The sequence below is a fragment of the Gouania willdenowi genome, chromosome 22 (assembly GCF_900634775.1).
Source record: "Gouania willdenowi chromosome 22, fGouWil2.1, whole genome shotgun sequence".
In the NCBI taxonomy this organism is placed as follows: domain Eukaryota; kingdom Metazoa; phylum Chordata; class Actinopteri; order Blenniiformes; family Gobiesocidae; genus Gouania; species Gouania willdenowi.
Window position 1 is genome coordinate 21276472 of NC_041065.1, and position 23122 is coordinate 21299593.

At 36.9% G+C, this 23122-nt stretch overlaps 1 protein-coding gene across 8 annotated transcripts in view; it reads right to left on the reverse strand.

Moving 5' to 3' along the window:
• The window catches only part of ralgapa2 (Ral GTPase activating protein catalytic subunit alpha 2), a 103974-nt gene extending 82696 nt beyond the window's left edge, over nucleotides 1-21278 (reverse strand). For 6 of the 8 annotated variants that reach the window (XM_028439076.1, XM_028439075.1, XM_028439073.1 and 3 more), the window contains exons 1-3: nucleotides 20975-21277; nucleotides 5304-5411; nucleotides 4931-4980 (exon numbers count right to left, since the gene is read on the reverse strand). In XM_028439076.1, coding sequence (XP_028294877.1) covers nucleotides 4931-4980; nucleotides 5304-5411; nucleotides 20975-21080 — 264 coding nt within the window. In that variant the 5' untranslated portion in view covers nucleotides 21081-21277. Of the gene's footprint in view, nucleotides 1-4930; nucleotides 4981-5303; nucleotides 5412-20974 lie in introns of all 8 variants that reach the window. The other 2 variants (XM_028439078.1, XM_028439077.1) reach the window with 1 other exon arrangement.
• Nucleotides 21279-23122: the final 1844 nt, after the last annotated feature.

The window sequence follows — 23122 nt, forward strand, 5'->3', positions numbered from 1 at the left end:
GCTGAAACAATAAGAAAAGTGTGTGAATAACAAAAGAAAATTGCTAGTGATCAACAGTTGTGTGGAGTCCACATCTATAGACACACCCACTCAAACAGCCCAGTTTGAGAATTGGTCAGAAAGTCACTTTTCAGAGGGCTAAAACTCCAGACAATAGGTGAGTTTAGGAAAATAAAGCTCAAATACTATGTTGTTGGGGTTCTTAGAACAAATGGAGATGGGTGAAAAATAGCATAATATGTCCCCTTTAATTGTCCGTAATGGCCAGTGGGTGGCAGCACAGCACAATCTGACAGCACCCAGTGCTTCTAACCTGGTTGGATGAGTCTGTGGTCCAATAACAAAATAGCAACATACAAGTAACTACTCTTAGCAATATTTTTCAGAATCAGAGAAAACATTAGGGAATAAGGGGCAGGATGACAGGAAAGTTTTCACTGAGTCAGGTCCGGATAACAAACAGCAGGTCACTATGAGGTCACATCCTGTAAAGACAGAGGGGAGGGAATATAAACTGGCGCTGACACAGCTGCCCCCTAACCTGTCCCACAACCTCAGAGCTTTAACTGTTTACATTCTATCAGAAGTCGTCTGCATTCATGTGACACTGTAAACGACTGCAGTCACACTGTGGGAGTGCACGGCTGGTCTATTGACAGTTTGACGAAATCGTATGAGATCTCGCTGTCACTGTATGACAAAAAAAAACATTCTTGCTTAGCATTTACAGCTTTTTCCATTTAGGATGAAATAGTCTTAATGAACAAATATTGTCAAAAGAAAATATTGCAGGCTTCTTGTATCTTGACAATGTCATCCCTACTATCTTTTATGGATCTTGTTTTTTACAAACCTGGAAAGTAAAATCCCTAAACTGAGGATCACAACACACAAAGTGGAGCTGTTTCTCTTACATCAAGCAGGAGACCTTTCACATCACCCTACCAAGGCAGAACTATAAATACTTCTGCAAAGTCATACAATAATATGTTATTCAACCATCGCTCATCCAAGCACAAATAGCTTTTAATTAATCAGTGTCCTGTTGTGGGAAGGATAAAGAATATTTAAGTACATCAGTATATCCCTAACAATTTTTTTTACACAACTTCAGCACCCCAGCAGTCTGCTTGTTATTTAATGGTATTTATATTAACATGTCTAATGTTCCTCCTTAATAACATTAACAATATATATATTTTTCCCACTAAAATTTTCCTCTATAATAAATAACTGCAAATGCCAGGTATTTAGACAATTAGCAGTTTCTTCATCTCTATCATTTGTCAGCCTTCATCGATTTCACTCATTCATTTTGATGGTCTGTTTCATAGCTGCATAACAAAAACTATTCTGTCTATTCTGTTTAAATTTCATTACATTTTTAGATACTTTATCATTTAAATTAAATATATTTTAAATAACCAATATACATTTTTTTTGCTCAGGTTTTACAGGATGAATAAACAATTCTCAGTTTCTGATGATCAAATGCAAAATATTGATTTGCTTATTTGTCACCTGACTGTTTAGTGTCTTCAAAAATATGACATAAGCTAAGAGTGGTTTTTTTCCCCCTTTATCTCCATGACTAGATGACACTACATTTTATACACTGGACAGGAAGATTTTGAATACGTATTGAAAATGATGACAATAATTAACTGTCCTGCAGTGTTCTCTCATAGGGTATCATTAACAGCAGCAATGGTAAATAAATACCCCCTGAATCTATCAATCGATTAGAGTCACACACCTCATCATGACTACCAGGTAATCCCAACATAGTTGTGTCATAGCATTCGGCCACATGTATAACATGCTACATGTCAGCCAGGTTTCAGGGAGACATTTCAGTGATGAACAGCATTTAGAGCTGTTTGTCTTCTTCAGCAGAAACAGATGGAGCCATAAATGTGGCTTTCTGGGAAAAATGTTTCCTGCATTGTTGTTCTTCTTAAAATGAGATACAGCTTAGTGCAGCAAAGTGCGACAGGCTGCTCACACTTTACTGAACATACGAGTATATAATCATGTTCATGCTGAACACAGAGAATATTAACATAGATCAGCCTTTTGGATGTATAACATTTTGATTTCCTACTCAAGTAAATCACTCATGGTCTAAGTTGAAATAAGTGAAATCAGTAATCCATTAACACTAAAACAGACATAGGGAACTGGAGGTCAGGGGGCTGCATGCGGACCTTGGACTATTTTGTGAGGCCCCCAAAGTAACAAGTAACAACAAAATAACTTAATATATACACCATATTACGCCAAAAGTATACAGAAATTACAACAAAAATACACAAAAGGACAACAGAAATACAGAAATGCTTAAAAAAAAAAAATAAATCTACAAAATTACTCAATAAACATACACAATTACAAGATAAACAAAATGACAAAAATACACAAATATGAGAAAATACAAAAAATGACAATGAAAATATACAAAATAACTAATAACACACAAATCAATTACAAAAATACACAGAATGACTCCAAAAACACACTAACCCACAACAAATACACAGAAATAACAGAAAACCACAAAAAATGACTCACACAAACAAAAACAAAAACACAGAAAATGAGTCCAAAAACGTACAAAATGCTGACAAAATTACACAAAATTAAACACCAACAAACCAAATAACAGATAAATACATAAAACAACAAAAACAATTTGTTATTTCTTGTATTAATGCTGGTCATTACTCCACATGCTGTCATGAGTGTTGATATTGTGACCCCCACTATAATACCAATTGCCCATCTCTGCTCTAACACAATACACAAACCGGTGTCAATACAGTGGTGCAGTGACAATTATAGACCAATTATGACCAACACCTGTGAGTGCTGTGAATGCCTAAGGCTCCTGTAGTGCAAAGACGCTCAAGTGTGGAAGGTCAGGCTCAAGGTTAATAAGTGTCATGGGAGTGTCTTTGTTTATCTTTCGCTTGCTTTTATTTTGAAAAAGAAAGCAGCTTCCTGACATGTGACTTCAATTTCACAAAGCTGAAAAAGAGCAAACAACAGTGTTTATAGAGGCACTGTAGATATTTTGTTAGGTTGATGGATCGATATCTAAATTAAAGGCTAAAATGCTACTGTCATGCTACATTTGCTTTGCATGTTAGGGAAAATTAATTTGTTCATTGATACAATATTGAGGGCATGACATTTCTGATCAAACAAGGCCCAAAAAGAGAGTTTGACAGGAATCAGGATCAAAGAACCACTCTATCTGAACTGCACACACCACTCGAAGCAAGCTTATCTTTTCTGTGCACAAGTAAAAGCCAATGACCCGGGCAGCGGCTAAAAGGGGACAAATATTGATTCAATCGGAAAATATGACTCCATAATAATGTAAAAGGCCTGAATCCAGGATGTATTTACAGGTCAGATGACAGAGCGGTATGCCTATGCATACAGGCGGGGTAGCTTGTGTAATTTATTCTTTTGGGAAGTGCAGTAACATTCAGACATTAGATAGCCTTCAGATAACAAGAGAAACATTAATATTCATGCCTTTTTTATTCAAGTTTAAATTCAACAAAGCATTACCAGTCCCAAATGGCATCAGGAGAGAAATAATGTGTGTAAAATGAGTGCACTAAAATGCAACATGAACTACATAATGCACTACCCAAGCATTGACCTTGCCTGCAAGATGGATTCTCCTGGTGTTCACAAACACCAGAATCCATCTTCTGCTGTTCCCGCCTTTGCCTTTCGAAACCGAACTGAAATGATTAGAACCAATCATGAGACAGTGTTGTGGTTTAGGGTGGGATATCCGGGTGTGACGAAGGCAGAAACGCTGAAGCCAAACTCGCGCATGCGCAGTTACAGGAACAGGAACTACTGTAGCTGAGCTACCGCTATTAGCACACCTCCGAATCAAAATAGAAAGATGTCGACGCAGGAGGATGGTCAATGCGCCCTTAACTCACATACTTGTGTTGCAAAAACGGCAAAAGTCACTCAACGACATAATGACCGCAGCATTACTATCCCAAAAGAAAGTTTTCACCAGCGGAGCCTTGTTGTTGTTGTTGTTGTTGTTGTTGTTGTTGTTGTTGTTGTTGTAGTAGCAGTGTCTCTGCGGAGCATGCCAATGATGACATCATCATTTGTTACCGTGTGATTGGCTAAAACAAATCATGGTGGACAGGCGCTTCGCCCAATCAGCTTCAAGCATTCTGTTCATGTCGCTCCCTGGTTCCGAAAGGATTCGCTAGACACGTACCCAGATTGATGTGGAGAACTCGAGTTAGAAGGAGGGCTACACATCAATCTGGCTCTTGCCAGGTTACCCAAACATGGCCAAAAGTGCAATGTGATACCAGGGAAAATACCCTGAAGAAATGCAAATATGGCAAAGTCGGCATCTACAGCTAAAAGAAATTAAAGCATTATCAGTTTTGAATTAAACTAGTTCTCCTTTGTGCAGCAGCTCAAAGAACTGTCCAATAATGTTAGATAAAATCTGTGCAACAGCTTGAATGCATCCCAGGTTATCACGAGAAAACTAGGACAAGACACACTACAAAAGAGACAGACAGAGCAGACGGTGCCTGAGTTTGATCTGCCACCATCGTCAGCCCTGCCCTGTGCAAATGTAACCAGAGAGCAGGTTGTTTGTATTGGAAACTCGATCTGCCTTCGCAGTCCGGTGGGAAAACAAGGTAGGGAACTTTCACCATCAAGTGCAACACAAAAGTGCAGTCAATAAAGACAAAATATGCCAATTCTGGTTGCATTAATAACTAGGTTCTGGGTGTATTTTTAAAAGCACAATTACCAGCTCATTTCCACATAATAACCTTCACCATGGAAACACAATCCAGTCTTCAGGAGTAAACAAGATCAGCAAAACAAAATCAAAAATCAAAAAAGACGGTCAAGGACTTACTTCAAAAATAAAGAGGATAGAGTCCAGCTCCTCCCTTTGAGATTTGTTCCCTGAAAAACAGAAGGCGCACATTTACCACATGGTCTTTAAGCACATATCCTGCAGCTCAACTGCTTCATCCATATAAATAATGCAACAACCATCCAGGCATTTTTTAGTGAAGAAAAATGAATTTATGTTACCACAGAGCAAAGCTCCTGTGTGGATAATCTACCATCCAAGTGTGGGAAGCAAACCAATCAATTGCTTCATTAAGTAGTGAAAATGTGGAGCAAAGAGGACAGAAAGCATTTGCTCCAAAGTGCAAAGGGGTTATTTATTGAACTATAGTGAAAGAATGGTGGTTTACTGAGTGAGAGTGCCGTGTACTCACCTTTCTGTTTTAAGTTGCTTTCCAGTGTAATGAAATTTTCATAGAAGATGAAATAAATCTGAGAACAGTTGCTCTCAAAGAACGCCTTCAGCTCACTCTTGTCAATATCTGTGGAAATGAAATAAAAAAAAAACTGTCAGCAATGACGAATTATAAAACTATGACATCATCCTATGTCTCAGAGGTAGTACACTACATCACACCTGGACAACTGGCAGCCTTCGGTCTCATTGTGTGGGGCCCCCAAAGCAAACGCACAAAAATAAATAAATAAATAAATACACAAAACATCAGCAAAAATGCACAAAATTACTCCAAAAATCAAACAAGATGATAACAAAAATAAAAGGAAAATATATGAAACGACAACAAAAAGACTGATAAAAACAATCGAATAACAAAAATAAACAAAATGTTAGAAAAAATACAAAGCAAAATCAAAAATACTATAGCTGTCAAAGGTAACGTGTTTTTATCGCATTAACACATTATCTTATTAACAGCAATAATTTTAACTTTCATTACTTGGAATTTTTGTTTTTCCGTCCGAGGTTCATCTGAGGTTAGTTCAGTCGTTAAAAATAAACACAAAAAATGCTTTTTCTGCTGAAAACATATGTATTTGGTATTGAGTAGTGCTGTTGATTGAAGATAGAAACAATTAAATGTGATTAACTCAGTAAAATCATGCGATTAATCATGTTTTAAATTGTAATTGTTTGACAGCACTCTAAAAAAAAATTAACGAAAGCATTAAATTACAGAAAGATATACAAAATGACAACTAGTTAGTTCCTTCCTGTATTAATGCTCAGATTGGTCATTATTCTAAATGCTAACATGAATGATGATAATGTGGCCCTCAGATCAGACAATCACATTATTGTGGCCCACTGTGATAAAAGTTGCAGATGCATGCACTACATTATAGGGCAGAAATAACTAAATAATTTATAATGACAAACAAGAGGTCTGAGTAGCAATGTTTTTCAGTGTACTCAATGCTTTTGACCATATCATTATGAGAACTTCTGCACAGTGTATTTTTAATGACTTTCGCTCTCCTATACTAAGGAGTGTTTGGCCTTCCACGGGTGAACTCCCATTCCCATTACTTTGCAAACTGAAGCCGTTTTACATTTAGGAAAATGTGTTCACTTCCTCACCTGCATAAAATTACACACCCCACACATTTATCCCTTAGTGTAGCAAAACTGGTTTATTTTAAAGGGCATGGGTTCAAGCCCATTGTTTCAAAATTGAAGTGTAATTTCCAAGAGATTAAGATGAGTAAGCAGTGATTCAATTCAGAATGTTTCTCACCATTCATTTAAGACAAATGTTGTATGATGTCATTCATCTTACACAAAGGACTGACAGAAATGTTCCATTGAAAACCATTTCAGCTTGTTGCTCTCTCTACTATCGACTTTGTGCTGACTGATTATTCAAAATGTAAAGAGTAAACACAAATATCTAACCATGGAAAACAATAAAGCAACTAAAGACATTTGAAATTTAATGCAGTGTTTAACAATGGGTTTTTATAGAATTGTATTGTAAAAACATGCATTAAGATGAATAAAATCTATTACAATGTTTTGATTAAATCCAATGTACACTGGTTTTTCTGTCCAATTCTATTTTGGCTATATATTTTTTCACACCAAATGTTAAATTAAAATGGTTCTTGGTAAAAAAAAAATAAAATAAAAACAAAACAAAAAATATATATTAATATTGCAATACAATAATGTTAATAAAAAAATCAGTACAGACCCTGTTCCAGTGTTCCTTTGAACAGATAGTAGTACCTGGAATAAATACTCCATTTACTGAGGAGTGCTGGATTCACGTACAACAGTGGGCCATGAAATTTAATTTGCAATTATGATACCGGTAGTACTTTTTGCTATCAAATAAGATCTGGCTGATAATTCCATCTGCAGATACATATTCCATTAATATTTCAGATGGAAAAAAATCTAAGAGAACACAAAAGCTGCTGAGTAGATGAAATGACTGTAGATAATGAAACACTATAATGATAAACTCTAATAGGAAGAATTACAAACCCGTATTGGAACAATTTGTGCTTTTACTTCCATCATTAAAGGTCAGAATATTTTAAGATATTCCTGCAAAATGTTAGATTTTGATTAAACTTGATTTGACAACATTTTACTTCACACAAGCTAAATATTTCCTAACCCTTTGCAGTACAAATGATCATTGTTTAAATTAAAGTGAATCTGAACAATAATAGTCAACAATGGTAAAACAGTTGACGGCTTCAGATGAGGAAGCTGCATCAACCATGTAACATGTTCTAAGTAGTCTACATTACTGTATTGCATGTAGGTGAATGCAATAATCAAACTCTAGAGTCAAAAACTGTTAAACATCATTCTGGAGATGTTGTGAACAAGATGAATTCTATTTTAAGGCAAAATAAAATGAACAACAAAAGCTTCAGATGAGAAGAATGATTATCCCAAGCAACTGCAACCTTGTTGGGAACATCCATGTTTAGATGGTGATAGACAAAAACACTGATACGCATGGGGAGAGCATCCAAACTCTACAAAGTTCCACTAAATAATAAATACAAGCGAAAAATAGATTAAATTGTCTTGGAATTATATGAGTAACATCTGTAGTGGTAGAAAACCAATCATGGATCCCTTCTAGGAGGAAAAAGTCCAGTTTGTTTTGCTTTTTAAGGGATTGTCAATTAGTATCTATAGAAGGCCAGTTAATGTAATGCCAAGGGTGTAACCTGCCTTAAACCCTGGGATGGGCTTGAGAACACCAAAATGAATGGACGATTAAATTTGTACTGAGTCTAATATAAACAATAGCAGGGTGGATTAAGGAGCTGGGTAATTTCACATAATGCTACATGTCAGAGACATCATATCCAGTCACCAGCGGTATTCCAGGCTTGAGCCTTGATCCTAAATGGCTAGCTAGAATACTGGCTAGCCTTTTAGGAATAAAGAACAGATAAAAAAAATTAGATAAGTAGCTCAAGCCAGTCTTAGAAATCTCTATCTAATAATGCTTGCGTTTTTCTTTTTTTTTTAATTTACAGAACAAAATAACAAAACAGGCTTCTAGCAACCCACCCCAACCACTCCCCCATACATTCATACCACAATCACAACCACAACCATCCACACATTCATTGTGTTGTGACAGGAAAGCAAAATAGAAATAAAATTTAAAAAAATGAGCACAAAACAAACAAAAAATTTACAACATAACAGAATGAAAAATAAAATAAAATCAATAACACTAATCAAAAATCAATAAACAAAATACAACACAATTACCAATAAAGCACAATTTTAAGAAAGTACACCAAATAACTACAGTATATCTCTAACTCAAGTAAGCAAACTTTCTATTTCATTTCACGCTCAGTAATTCTGTTGCTATAATTGTTTCTCGCATACTGTATACTGATGATAAACTCTATTCTTAGTGTTTTATACATAAATTTGACATAGTTTTAGCTTTAAAAATAGACATTTTACACAGCACAATAATCATATTCACTAAGTGTGTACATTTACCTTCAAAAATACATAACAAAATATTCTGAGGTGTGATTCGCAAAACAATATCCATAGACTTTAAACTATGACTGTACACTGACCCAAAACTTAGTCACATGTGGACAAAAATAAAACCAAGGCATCTGCCACTGCTTGTTCCAGAAAAACTTAATATTGACACTAAAACATTAAAACATTTTGCAAATATATCTCGAGTCACTGTCAATCTTTACATCATACAAAACTACGGTACACCAGTTCAGTCAACTATTCAACAGCATGCATGGCTATACTGTACACCCCCCACCCCCATTTAAAAAAAAAAAAAAAAAGGGTGCGACCAACTGAAAAAGTTCGTTGCACCAGTGCCACCACTGGAAAAGTTTGTGTAGAGCCGTGATGTGGGCAGAAAGTAACAGAACCCGTTTGTCAAGCTCTGCTGATGAAGGAGATACTGTATCCTCAGCCATAACAAAGTACCTCTGGGATCACGTCTCCTGTCACGGAGTAGACAAAGCTTCTCATAGCTGTCCACCGTTTTTCTACTATCCTTCTTTGACATTAGCTTTACCATGGTAACCTGACCTCACAAAGCATCATCTTTTTCAAGCAATCAATAATTATAGAGTAACAACATTACACCTAAAACATCACAAAATTGTCAATGCTAACCAAGTTTTTTCTCAGACCGCTGCAGCCAATGACTACCCACAATCTAGAAAACACAATTTGGAAGAAACACTACCACATCAAGATATCTTTGAATCCTTGCCCATAATGACACTATGGTGCCTTAAACAAAAAGTGGAATGATTATAAACACTCAAACGCTAAAAACAGCGTATAACTCAGTCAGATAAAACTATAAGTAACCCAGAAGGGAATCAATTAACTGGTTATGAAAATCTAGATAATCTTTGCAAGTCTGCTGAAAATAACCTGATAATTTATAGACCTGCAAATCCAAACAGCATCACATAGAGTATTCCTAGCGAGTATTTAGGCAGTGTCATCAAGGGTCACTAAGAATACACACAGAGATTACAAGAAACATATCTCATTATCAAACAGCAACTCGTTGGCAATTTGGCAGGTTTCTCAAATGTCTAAAAATGTGTTCACTTCACTATATGGGTTTTCTCCTTATATCAAATGACTTCCAGGGAGAAAAGTTGTGGCATTGCACAAGGGCACAAAACAGATGAAAATTACATAATGCACTTCCTAAAAAGGAAATGGAAATGTGTCATGTGCATGTATGTCTTGGGACAGAAATCACATTTACACGCAATTTTTCAGTATCAACGAGATGGAAATTTAAAATCTTGTGCAAAATGTTGCTACAAAATCTCAAGATGGTGAACAAACAAACATACAGTTAGGTCCATTAATATCTGTCCTGAGACAACATTTTTCTAATTTTGGTTCTGTACAGTACCACAATTCATTTTAAATGAAACAATACAGATGCAGTTCAAGTAAATTTTTTTCAGCTTTCAATGGGTTGAACAAAAACATTGCATAAAAATGTGAGGAAATACAAACCCTTCATTTCAGGAGATCAAAAGCATTTGCATTGCTAAGATCACCAGGGCTTTCTTTCCTTCTCAGGATGTAGCAAAGATCTTGCCACTCCTAATATTGTAGCAATTTCTCTGAGGTTTTTTTTCTTCTGTTTTCGCAGCCTAAGGATGGCTTGTCCGACCTGCATGGAGGGTTCCTTTGACCACATGTTGTCATCACAACAAAATCTTCCAAATGTAAGAACCACAGCTCAAATCAACTCCAGGCCTTTTATCTGCTTATTTGATAATGGCAAAACAAAAAAATTGCCCACGCCTGCCCATGACATAGCCTTCGAGTTAATTTTCCAATTACTTTGAAACTCCTAAACCCTTGATCCAATTTGAATGTGGAAATCCTTGTCCATTATATACCTAGAATTGGAATAGGTTTAAGTAAACGGGCAAAAACACAAAACTTGTGTCAGTGTCCAAATATTTATGGACCTAAGTGTAACTCCTGGGAACAGTATCAGACATTTACACAACAGTTTTTGCTGTAAAGGGCGTGTCTTAGTAATCTTGTATACTTTCAATGGACTTCTATACTAGAGAAAATAACAATATTTTTAGTTAAAGCTGATATCTGGAGTTTCTTAGAAATCTTTATGTATAATTCTTTTGAAATGTATAAAAATACCCAACTAGTGTTTTACTATGGTATACTGCCGGTGGTCATTCACATACATTATTGTATATAAGTCCCTCCTTGGTCCTATAGACCCCTATACAAATGGAAAAGATCGGCGAATGCGTACAGTCAATAGGCTTCAACTACGTGTTTTTGAGACTGTCAATCAAAGTGAATGCAAAACTGTGCACGGAAACAAGGCAACGGGTCACAACAGCAAATAGGTAAATATGATTTTGGCTCTTACCTGAACCATAGACCTATATCAATGTGACCCATTGCGACCTTGTTATGTTCTGCGATGCGCGTGCAGAAAAGTAGAGGTGTGGCTTCTGGTAGATTGCAGAGGCAGGGGGAGGAACAGTTGAGGGTGGGACATCGAGATGTCCTCTCAGAAACTCCGGATATCAGCTTTAACTGTTTTAAGAATGTTTGGCACGATCTCGGGAAGTTTATCAGCCAGCAATGGCATCTAATTTGGGAACAGGTAAACTGACTAAAAAATGACACGGAAATGGATAAATTTAGAAACAAAAAATAAAAAAGGCTCTAATTATGAGAGCTTTGGTGTATAACTACTTAACATCAGGGAACTGTGTGGAGAAAGGCTCAATTTAAGTTGCTACATTATCTTAAGCTTCAGTTGAATAATTAATGTCTATGTGTTTGCTATATTAATGGGCTGGGCTTGACAGGCAAGCACTAAAGCAGTACCCACCGGGATACTTGATTAAACAGGTGAAGGTCATCTTCCCTGCATTTGCGTGGACGCCAGGCTTGCTGCCCTGTTCCCCCTTCCCCTGTTTAAACTTAATACGCACAACCAACAGGAACCCACAGTAAGAGTTCAAAGGTTGTGTCAAAGCGTATTTAACTGTGGGGGTAACTTCCTATGTATCCTATTTAAACCACTTAAAGCTTGGTCATTAAAATGCCTTGTCAGACTGAAAAAGAAACCAAACCAAGTCTATGAACAGACCTACACTCATTTGCATTAGCTTTGGACTGGTGGACACTGCAGGTGCACTATACGCTTGCCAGAGAGGAGATGAGGCAAAAGAAAAGAGTAAAGGCTTTCTTTTGCTGTGTGTAGAGATTAGGCACAGAGGATTCTTTAAGGGCACCAGCAGAAGGATGCCAGGAGGGAGCCAACACCAAGTGCTGCATATTTAAGAGGGAGCTAGTAAGGAAGCTAAGCAATCCTCAACAACCTACTAAAAGTATCTTATGACTGACAGAAAGTTGATGTTTGACCAAAGTGAAACAAAGTTAATCATAAACCCTATGCACCTATGTAGGGAGGGTGAGCATGCTTGGGAGCTACAGTATGTTTATACTGTAGCTAGAATAACGCAGCACTGCTATTCGTCATGCTAAATAAGATCCCAGCTTTGGCAGATTGATAAAGTTCATTATATTACAAGAGGTCTCAAAGTTTCTAGCAGTATGAGTTCACACAGAGCAGTGTGAAATGCCCATGCTGGAGTTGGCAGTGACTGACCTTAGCCAGTTGAATCCACACCTCAGAGAGTAGCTTATCTCTGCAACTAAACTGGCAACTTTTTGTGCTTCCTATCCAAACAGTTCTAATACAGTTATCAATACCAGCAGTTTTTAGGCTTAAGTAGCCCTTTTCTCTTATTTCTGAATCCAAGTACCCCGTTGGTCCAGCTACAACATTTTGCTTAGAATACCGTGGAAAAACAGCAATATGGTATAATGATGGAATGAATGAGACGAAACACACATTTTATAGAATCTAATTTTGCATTGCCCGCCTGGTGTGGGTCCAAGACTGACCCTTGTATTTTCAGTTCAAGTTCTAATGATAATGATTATAATTTTTAACTAAAAATAAACATTATAAAACCCCGTATTAAGATGTAAAAGCACAATTGGGAAACCAAAATACGTTTCTTCAACATCACAAAATTCATTACTAGGTAGCCTACAAAAGAATATTTTTTTTGATTCAATACAAAACATGTCAATACAATCAAACCTCTAAATATTGCCTCATGTTGTTACTCAAAGTTAAATGTTTTTAAAATCCGTTATTGATTAGTGAGTGCACGATACATGAGTGAACAAACTCATCCTTTAGATTAACCTTTAATAGCATGTCAGAGTCAAACACCATCTAGAGTAGAGAACAAGGGAGTTGTTTGTTTACAATGCTGCTCTCCAACAGGCCAGTTGCTGAAAGGGAACCATCTCTTCATTCTGGACCATGTCATTGTTATCATAAAAAGATCTAAAACAGGCAAAAGCAATAACACAGAAACAAAGTGTAAAAGATGCTAAGCATTAACCTCAATGCATGACTCTGAAGACTTAGACCTCAAATAATAAAATAAAAATAGGTAATCCCTCAACTAAGCTACCAGAATCACAGTATAGATATCAAAGCTTAGAAGAAAAACAACTATCAGTCTTCTATTCCTCTCCGTTGTTTAACAGTTCAAGAAATTGCAAGTTTAACAGGATACAACCGCAAAATGAAATTAAAATAATTTTTTTTATTGCTTTTCTGTCACCACAAAGATGGCTAAATGCAATACAACGAATGCCACCTACTAAATGTTAATACTGCTGCCACACAGTCTGAAATGAAAGAGTCCAAGAGGCTGAACTTGCTCAAAATCATTTCAAATCAATAGGTCAGATATTTTCAAATCTAGCCCTAGTGTTAACCTCTGACGACATGTGCAGACATAAAAAAAATAAATAAAAAAAGAATAAGTGAAACAATGACGCAGCAGTCACGCTCTCCATTCATGCATGGCATAATAAAGCTTGGCCATCAGGTGATTAAATCAATCAGTCTAACAAGCAAAAATAACATGGCTGTACAATTTGCTAATTATTTTGACAAAGTGACATTACTGGTATGAACACTGTGAAAAAAAATACCAGTAAAAAACCATCAGTTCCATAAGGCATGTGGCATTAGGTAAATTTAATTTACATATTTCTTAGAACTCTGAAAATCAAGTAGTATCTTAGCATTCACAAATGTATTTATATTTATATATTTTTATTAACATTTTTTTACCCCCATAATTGTGTTTATCACAAGTGTAGTGTTAAGGTTAACTGTTTTTCACTTTTTGCATTTCAATGTTTAGTAATAAAATTGATTTGTTTACAGATTCTTTATTTATGTAATTTTTTGAGTATGTGTTCAGTTTGAACAACGTAACAAGAAACTTACATTTGATTCGAATCTCCATTTTGAGTCAACAGCATCAGAAGAAGAAAAAAAACGAGTAAACATTCTGGATAAAAAAACCTTCTTGAGAATAGTCTATAATGGAGACGTTGAGGTGCGTTACACCTTTTAAATGTTGATATTGTTGCCACACAGTCTGAAATGAAAGAGTCTAAGAGGCTGAAAATTGTTCACAAGTCTGACCTGAATGTGTTTTTGAAAAAAGGGAGGATCAGGAGTTGAGTGATCCCAAGCTTTACTTTACCCACACAGAGGACCTGGTGGAGAGCCCTTCCAATGTGGTGCTGATTGTTCCTCCGGCACTTCATCGTGTGATTTCCTCCTCCAATAGCAACACTTTCAGTTGACCCTGACCCCAGCAACACTTAGAGCTCTCTCAAAGAAAAGAGAAAGGTCTCGTGACATCATACATCACCGCTCCAAATATATAACCATATAAAAATAAGAAAAAAAACACTTGTCTGCTAGTTAGAAAGAACCTGCTCATACTGTTGTTATGAACAACACTTGCAACATAATTGTTGTTCCCAGGTCGGCATGATAAGATCATCACGTGCAAACACAAGCAAATACCTACTTGACATACAAATTTGTCCTTCAGTTAAAATGGTGATAAAGTTATTTAACTCTTAACTGATGCATCTGGGTTTAAATCTTTAAGTGTGACAACACTGGATGAAAAAACTGCTTTTCTCAAGTTGTCTTTGACAACATTTCAAAGTAACACCAAAGAAGCATCGCCTTTGGGATTAAATAAGACTTATATGTTATCTTGAACTTAATTGCCAAATTTGTTAAAACAAGGATCGTTGTATTGAAACTCTGATGTAGTCAACGTTAAAAGAAAGTGTCATGATAAAATTCAGGGGCCTCATTTATCAACCGGTGTGTAGAAAAGGCTTAACATTATTTGTAGGTATGAAATTTAGAGTATGCATAACAAAAAAAAAACCTGTATTTGTCAAATGTGCCCACACCAGTATATGCATTCGAGTGAATATTGTGTGTGTTGGTAAATCCCACCAGTTTCAAAATACCACACTTTTGCATATTCAGGCTCAATTGCCACCATATATAGAAAGTAGAAACAAACCAGAAAATACTGTTTGGACACTCAATGCAGGTGTAACCAACAAAAAGACAAGCAATAAAAAAAATGGCTTGGGAAAGCCGATCAGAGGAAAAAGCAGTCTCGGATTAAAAAATGAAAATGGTTTGATGTCAAAGTCAGTGCCTCGGAACATGACAAGGCCCACATACACAATATATCTGTAAATGGAGAAGGACAGGCAGCAACCTAAATTTTCACATACGGAGCAGGGGGAATTGGAGAAACCAAAGCAGGCGAACCCCATTCGGTGCATCCTGGGGGAGCAAAGGTTCAAAATCAATGGCTTGGGAAAGCCGAAAGGCACAAATGAAATAAAGGATATACTGACCAACACTCTACTATGAACCCATTGGCACGGATTGCAACATGTGAAATCACAAATGTTCAATAAATGAACCATACAATGTCAAAATATGAAATGTTGATTCTCTGTCTTGTTTGAACAACATTAGGTAGGAAGGTAGTCTGCTCTGGGGAGTTCCTTCATACTAGAGTGATGCCTCATGTGATGGCAACGTTGTAAAGCACATAGTAAGCCAAGTATTGGGGAGGACTTTTCAGGCTTCCACTATCCTTTCCTTTTTATGTAGTTTAATTCATAGTACGATAGTTCTTTCGTTGCGATGTGCCATCTTGGAATCCGGCGTTGGTGCAAAATCCTTGTGATGACAGCATGGGAACTGGGTGTAAGTTGGGGCCAAACAAATTTTAGCATCCAACACTGCCAGCAAGATTCTGCTTAATGTTGGCTGTGAAATGCTGCATATGTCTCCAGATTCCTGCTGAAGTGTTCCGTTGGCCAAAAATCCCAGGGTAGACAAGAGCTGGATGTGTTGGAATGGCTTTGGTGCATTTTGTCTCTCGCTCCAACATGGGTTGCAAATCACAGCATAAATCAATCAGTATATTGAGATTAGCACGATCTTCGACGCGGTTTTCCAAGTCCTCTAACAGTACAAGATAAGCTATGGCATGTGCATTTGCAGCTGTGTTTATAACCTGTTACACCAATTATTAATTGTGTATTAAATTGCTATTTGAGGAGTGTTATTAATTAAGGGAAACGTGTGAGGTTTGGGACTGCTCAACACTGTGACCCTCTTAGTGCATTCTATTTGTAATTTCACTGCTCTACCACTAGGTTTTGTGTGCATGAATTATATGAGTTATACTACGTGTACATTAAAGCACACGTTGATAAATATTGTGTTTGGGAATGTTCATACGCACTCATTACAAACATGTGTGTGTATGCACAATTAATAAATGAAGCTCCTGGTTCTTGTTGTTTTTCAGCTATAATCACAGGTAAACTATTCTGAAGTGAGACAATAAAACCTATGTCAAATAACATTTTAAAGTCATTAACAAAACTGCCTCAAAGGACTGGTAAGATCTTTTTACAACCGCACATACAAAACTGTTTCTCTGGTATTTGGCATTCAGGAATTGGAAGCCTGAAATCGAAAGGAAAGAGACTCTTTATGGGGGTCACCAGTTATAATACAAACAGCAATCTGTTGTAAGGGTCTTGTGCTAAGGAATTCCAGAAAAAACTAAACTCTAAAATATTTGTTTCAATCTTTACCTCTCTTAAGAATGTTTGCCTGAACTACAACACCAATGAGCAGCATAAAAAACTTGTATAAATGTGAGAAAACCAGCTAGCAATAAGGAAATTGCCAGTTAGTTTGCAGGTTTCCTGTAATTAACAACCCCAGCCAAATCCATCCAGGCATGACCGGCAAATTAACATGCAGCAGCATTCACACTCCATACCCCAGATTGGCTCAGTGAGCAGAAAACCAATACACGGCCATTCTGAAAATAGCCCGCACCACAGCAAGCCGCACATTAGCCGCTACAGCAGGATTCAGCCTGTGATGACAAAGCATTCAAAGCCGAAAAATGTAAATACAATATGTAATATGTAAATCATGTCCAGACAAAGACCATAACAATCAGCCAATAATTTTGCATAGTCATTACAGTCAAGAATAGTATTTCAACTTAAATTTCAGCATATTCAACTTCTTCCAGTGGAACATTAACACCTGGTGTCCACCTGTTATAAATCACAAATGTGGATATTTCAACATACTTCAAATTAAACGCATTAACAGCTCGAGTCCCACCCATCTCTCATCAGTACTTCCCGCCTCACACAGGAACCAGCAGCACCAGGAGGAAATCTTACTTTCACTGTAAGCACATTTAAATCTGGGACATTGGACAGACATCAACGTGCACTGCCCTGCTTTCAGCTGCTGGGTTAGTCAAACAGACCAGCCTTATCTTTAACTGCACACAACGGAAAGAAAAACAGAGGACACACAGAGCCAAAAATTAACTCCACCCTGGGTTGGGCATGAAATTAAAGTTGTACTGAGTCAAGCCTATCTTTTCCTCTTTTATTCACATTTAAACAGATAATGGTGCCAATTGATGAACTCAAAACACTATCTTAAAAATGAAGGCCATAATCAGCTGCTTTTTACTACTGAATGGTCCAACGTTGATTCCAGTACAATACTGCTCATTCCAGTTGAACGTGATTGATATAATTGAAGTCACACTATGAGATCATGGGGTTTGGTGATCATTTACTGAGGTTAAGTAGTAGCACAACTTTATTGGATTTGACATACAACTGAAATTCTTTTCTACCGGTCTCACCAATACAATAGACTGACAGTTTAGTGACACTAGAGATGTTGCCTCACACCAATAAAGGTCTGGGATATCCCTCAAAGTTATGCAAGAAAATGTCTGGGTTAAGTTTGCATAATCACTGTCTCTGCTCGGGCTGGGTATCGCCAGATACCTCACGATACGATATATCGCAATATTTTTTTCCCACAATAACGATGATATTGCGATACAGCAATAATCGATATATCGCGAGAAATTTAATCCGCGATACATCACAATATCTGTCACTAAAGAAATTCAGAATTTATCTACTGCACTGAATCCATTTCACAGAAATTACAAAATATTGTCAATCAATTTCACATGAATGACAGCCAAGTAGCCAAGTGTATACTGCACAGTGACTCTTCTTAGCACACACTGACCACAATAAGTCCAATGTCCTTGTGTTTAAGTCTTTAAGGGAAGACTGATACAAAATAATGCTTCACCAAATAGTCACTTCAGTGCTAGTATTATCAACTTCTCTGTAAACATGGACACATATCAGTGCTGAATGAACTTGTTTTATGAAAACTGGAAAATTTCACTGCATATGAAAAATAAACATTTCAGTCAGTGCATTACCCTGGCATCGATGGTCTCGTCCACAACAACATGCAACTTTTCCCACGGATCTCCTGTAGCTCTGATGAGACGTTAACACTCTGAGCAGGTGAAGCTGCTCAGAGTGCTGCTGCTCTACACGAGAAACGGACGAAGTTTCAGAGGCACACTAAAGTTAAGCAGGCACTGGTGGGCTATGTGTTTAGGAGTCAGTGATGATTTGTGTAGTTTTTGGGCATTTTAAATGGGGTTTTAGGTGGTTTAGGCGCTATTTAATGCAGCCAAGATGGGAGGAGGAGGGTGGCGCACCTAATAAGCGCTCCCCAGAAACACGTATCCCCCATAAAAAAGGTTCCTTTCTTCTCATTGTGATGCATTTTATGCCGATTCTGTCCATTTGATTTCATCCGTTATTCCGTTAACGTGGATTTTATAGGGCCCTATACTTAATTTTTGTAATAGGAAGGATAAAAAAATTAAATACATAATATATATATATATATAATTTTTTTTTTTTTTTTTAAATAAATAAATACATATCGATGTTTGGCCCCAGCGAATCGATAACATATCGCTAGACGAAACATCGCGATATATCGTCGTATCACACTCCTAGTCTCTGCATGTTAAAGGATCTCATAAACAACCTTAAGGTCTTAGTGTATTGATGTTGTACTGGAATATATTTTCTTTATGTCAGATCTAACTCTTCTCCTGCACAATTGACGAAAAACAGACATAGGAAAACACATTCAACAACAAGCACAATTCAATTATAAAACACGAGAAGTCCAGACTGCATATTAAACTGCATGACCAAGTAATGACACTGCTAATGACCTACTTTAACTGAAAGTTTTCACTAATAATGAATCACTTGCAGTTGTTTAAATCTAACTAATCCCTCTGTTAAGAAATGTGGCTCTAAACATTTCTGAGTGCCATACTATAGAACTCACTCAGGAGAAAAAGCTAAAAGTGACACATATTGTGCAGCTGTTTGTTAATAAATGTGCCTGTTTGGCATTTTGCATTAGCAAATTTAACTTAGGATTGTTTTTCTGGCAAGACTTCATTTGAGATAAAATTATCTAGATTTTTATATTGTATAAAAGCCATTTTGAGAAAAAATAATGGTCCATAACGCCCAGCCCTAGTCTATAACTGCTTTAGTTTGGCCCCAAAAAATCCTTTATCGGTCAGGCAGGCTCTCAATGAAAGTTACCAGAAGTGAGACGTAGAGCATGTATCTGAGACGAAGTGAAACAGGAGAAGAAGTCAATATGCAAAAAATAAAGTGAGTGAAAGTGGATGACTTAAAATACATTGGATAAACCATCTAATGCAAAGAAACATAAGGACAGGGCTTTTTCCATTGGGCGATGGAGATGAGTGCACAAGGAAAAATAAACAAGATCTAATAATAAAAGGTGACGTGAAGACAGCTTGTTGGTTGTTTAGGCAAAATAAATAAATAAGAGTAAGATAATATTGTAATAAATACTCTTCTACGTTGTTACGAAATAGTTTAACTTGATCTTTAACATGAGCTTTCTCGTACTAAACTAATTTTCAGTGGTCATAAGCCGGGGAAACATCCCATAGTAAACAGAAGTTCAGTATAAAGGCAAAGGTATAACCTCCCTCCCTCCTCCTTTTTTATTCAAAATAACTATTTTCCCTCCTAATTTGGTACTTGTTATTTTAATCATTGTTTTTTGTTTGTTTTTTTTCTTTGACTACTTTGAATAAATCCTATTTTTCCAGACCTTGTCCAGATACACCGTTGTTGTGTCTGCCTGTGCTTTTCATTTGTTTAAAAATATAATTTTAAATGTTTGCCATAATATTATAGTTATGGGGCTATATTTATTACATTTTTATAATTAAATTGAACATTGTGTATTTCATTCGATAAAAATAGTTGTTCTGCTGTTTCACACATGAATGCCATTGTGTTGAAAACAAAGGCTGTGTAGGGCATCTTCCTCTGAGCCTGATGATGGTGATGATGATACCCTGATGACAGCATCTGTTAGCATCGCCTGGCTAGTTAGCCACCGGGGAAGCTAGCTCACACTAGCTAGTATCAATGCCTCGTCACATGGCAGTTTTTATGATGATAGCTTGTGATAACGTTATATTCTGAAAAACCGGAACCAAACAGGGAGTCTTCAGTGACCGTGTGGCTACAGGGCACCTGTCAGCTACCTCAGGTGTAACAGGGAAAAAGCAAACCAGACGTTGTTTGACATTAGCTGGAAAGCTAATACTCGACGATGCTTCAGAAACCAAACACCGCTGACAATGCACTCACCCAACAGAGCCCGGAGGTGTTTGAGTCGGGTCATAACATCCTTCTTTGGGTCCAGAACTTTCTGTGTAGATTTCTTGACGTCTCCATGCCCTCTTCGAGTGAACATGCCGCTGTGCAATTCAAGCGTGGAAACCGAGTTCAGCCGTGGTTGAGCAGACACCGACACCCCAGTGTGGCTGTCACTTTCCTCACCAGCACTCTACGCCTGCTCGGTAAACATTAGCCCGACGGACGGCTGTCGTTGTGTGTCCTGTTTTCTCTCTTTGTGGGTGTGTAAACACGGAAGACAAGCTGACTGGGAGGCGTGGTTACACTCCATAGACCCGCCCCATTGTATTAAAATGTCCCGCCTACTGTATGCCTACTTCACTATACTGAGGGTGACGTCATCAACGAACAAAATAACACTCAACTTGAGGAAGTTTCACATCCATAAAAGTACAATTCAAAACTTTACTCCATTATTCAAGTTGCTCCTGATCGAGATTGATTATTATTTGAAGTCTCAAATTAATTAAAAATGGAAAAATATACATTAATGACTGTTATCCATAATCAACAAATAAGTATGGGACACCGATTGTAAAGTTGCACATGCTAAAATAAACAACATTTAGCAAACAAACATGTTTACAAAAAATATGTGAATTTGGCCATTGTGAAATTTGTGACGATTTTTTTTTCTCAGAAAATTCTAATGTCAATGTTAAATCTAAATGTTACATATTCAATTTAAATGTTAAATCTAAATATCACATTTCAATATAAATGTTAAATATAAATGCTAAATATTAAATCTAAATCTAAATGCTTAATGTTTAATCTAAATGTTAAATCTGAATCTTAGATGTTAAGTGAAAATCTTCTTTTAGTTTAAATTGCTGTAAATAGTAATATACTTTACTTTAGAGGTACTGTTTTACAGTACCTCTATATCTTCACGGGTCAGAGATTTAGTCGCTGTTGTGTTTGTTCTCATTACTGTGGAAAGTGTACAAATAAACGGATGAGTTTCCACCTTGACATGAAATCACATCCTTACTGACACACGTCTGCATATCAGTCCATTTACAGCTTTTTATGGTCACTTTTTACTGGAATCTGACTGATAAATTGCTCCTTACGCTCCTGTCCTATCAGCTTCGAGATATGGCCTCAGGAGCAACCCAGGGTCATACCCACCAAATTTGGTAAAAGTCGGTCTTGCCATTTAAGAGATGTAAATGCCCGATATTTGCAGTGCCCCCTAATGGCCTACATTATTCAAATGTGGCTCATACCCCAACAGTCACATGCCAAATAAGGATCTCAGATTTTACTGAATGAAAATTATTTTATCAATTTTAAATCAGGTCTGACTGAAGACTCAATGTGACAAGTTTCACACTGATTGGACAAAACCCCAATGAGGAGTTCGAAAAAGTGGTTTTTGATGTGCAGTGACTTACAAAGAGCAATATACTGTGGGAGTGGGCGTGGCCTATGTCGGAAGATGCTGCGACTGTATTTAGGCAACACGTGGATATAAAGTTTATGAAGATGTGATTTAAAATGTGAATGTTAGAGGCCAAAATGTGTTTGCACTTGTAGCGCAACCTAGCGGCATACTTTTTGGTATGAGTGGTCTGTGTGCTCTTCCATATTTTCCCTGTAAATTTCACAGCCCTCAACATAATACTTGAGCTGAAATTAATGTTTGTTTATTTACATTTTATGTTGTAATAAGCCACGCCCACTTTGACCAATAGCGATTAACTCTGAGATATGAAAAATGGTCATGCCATTTAAGAGATATATATTTCCCATATTTGCAGTGCCCCCTAGTGGCCAAAAATATTCAAATTTGGCTCATACCCCCAAAGTCACAATCAAGGATCTCAGATTTGGTCTTGTTAGCATTTATTTTGACTAAGATATGCAACAGTTTGTGTTTTTATAGCTAGCTAGAAAACTTTACACATTAATAATTTGTGCATATTTTGACAAATTCATTTCCTCAACTTTAGATCAAATCCAACTGAAGACTCTACGTGCCAAGTTTCACGCTGATTGAACAAAACCCCAAGAAGGAGTAAGAAAAAGAAAGTTTTGCAGTTTTCGCAAATTTTGCTCCCCAAAACTCTAGGCAGAAATGGGCGTGGCCTAGCT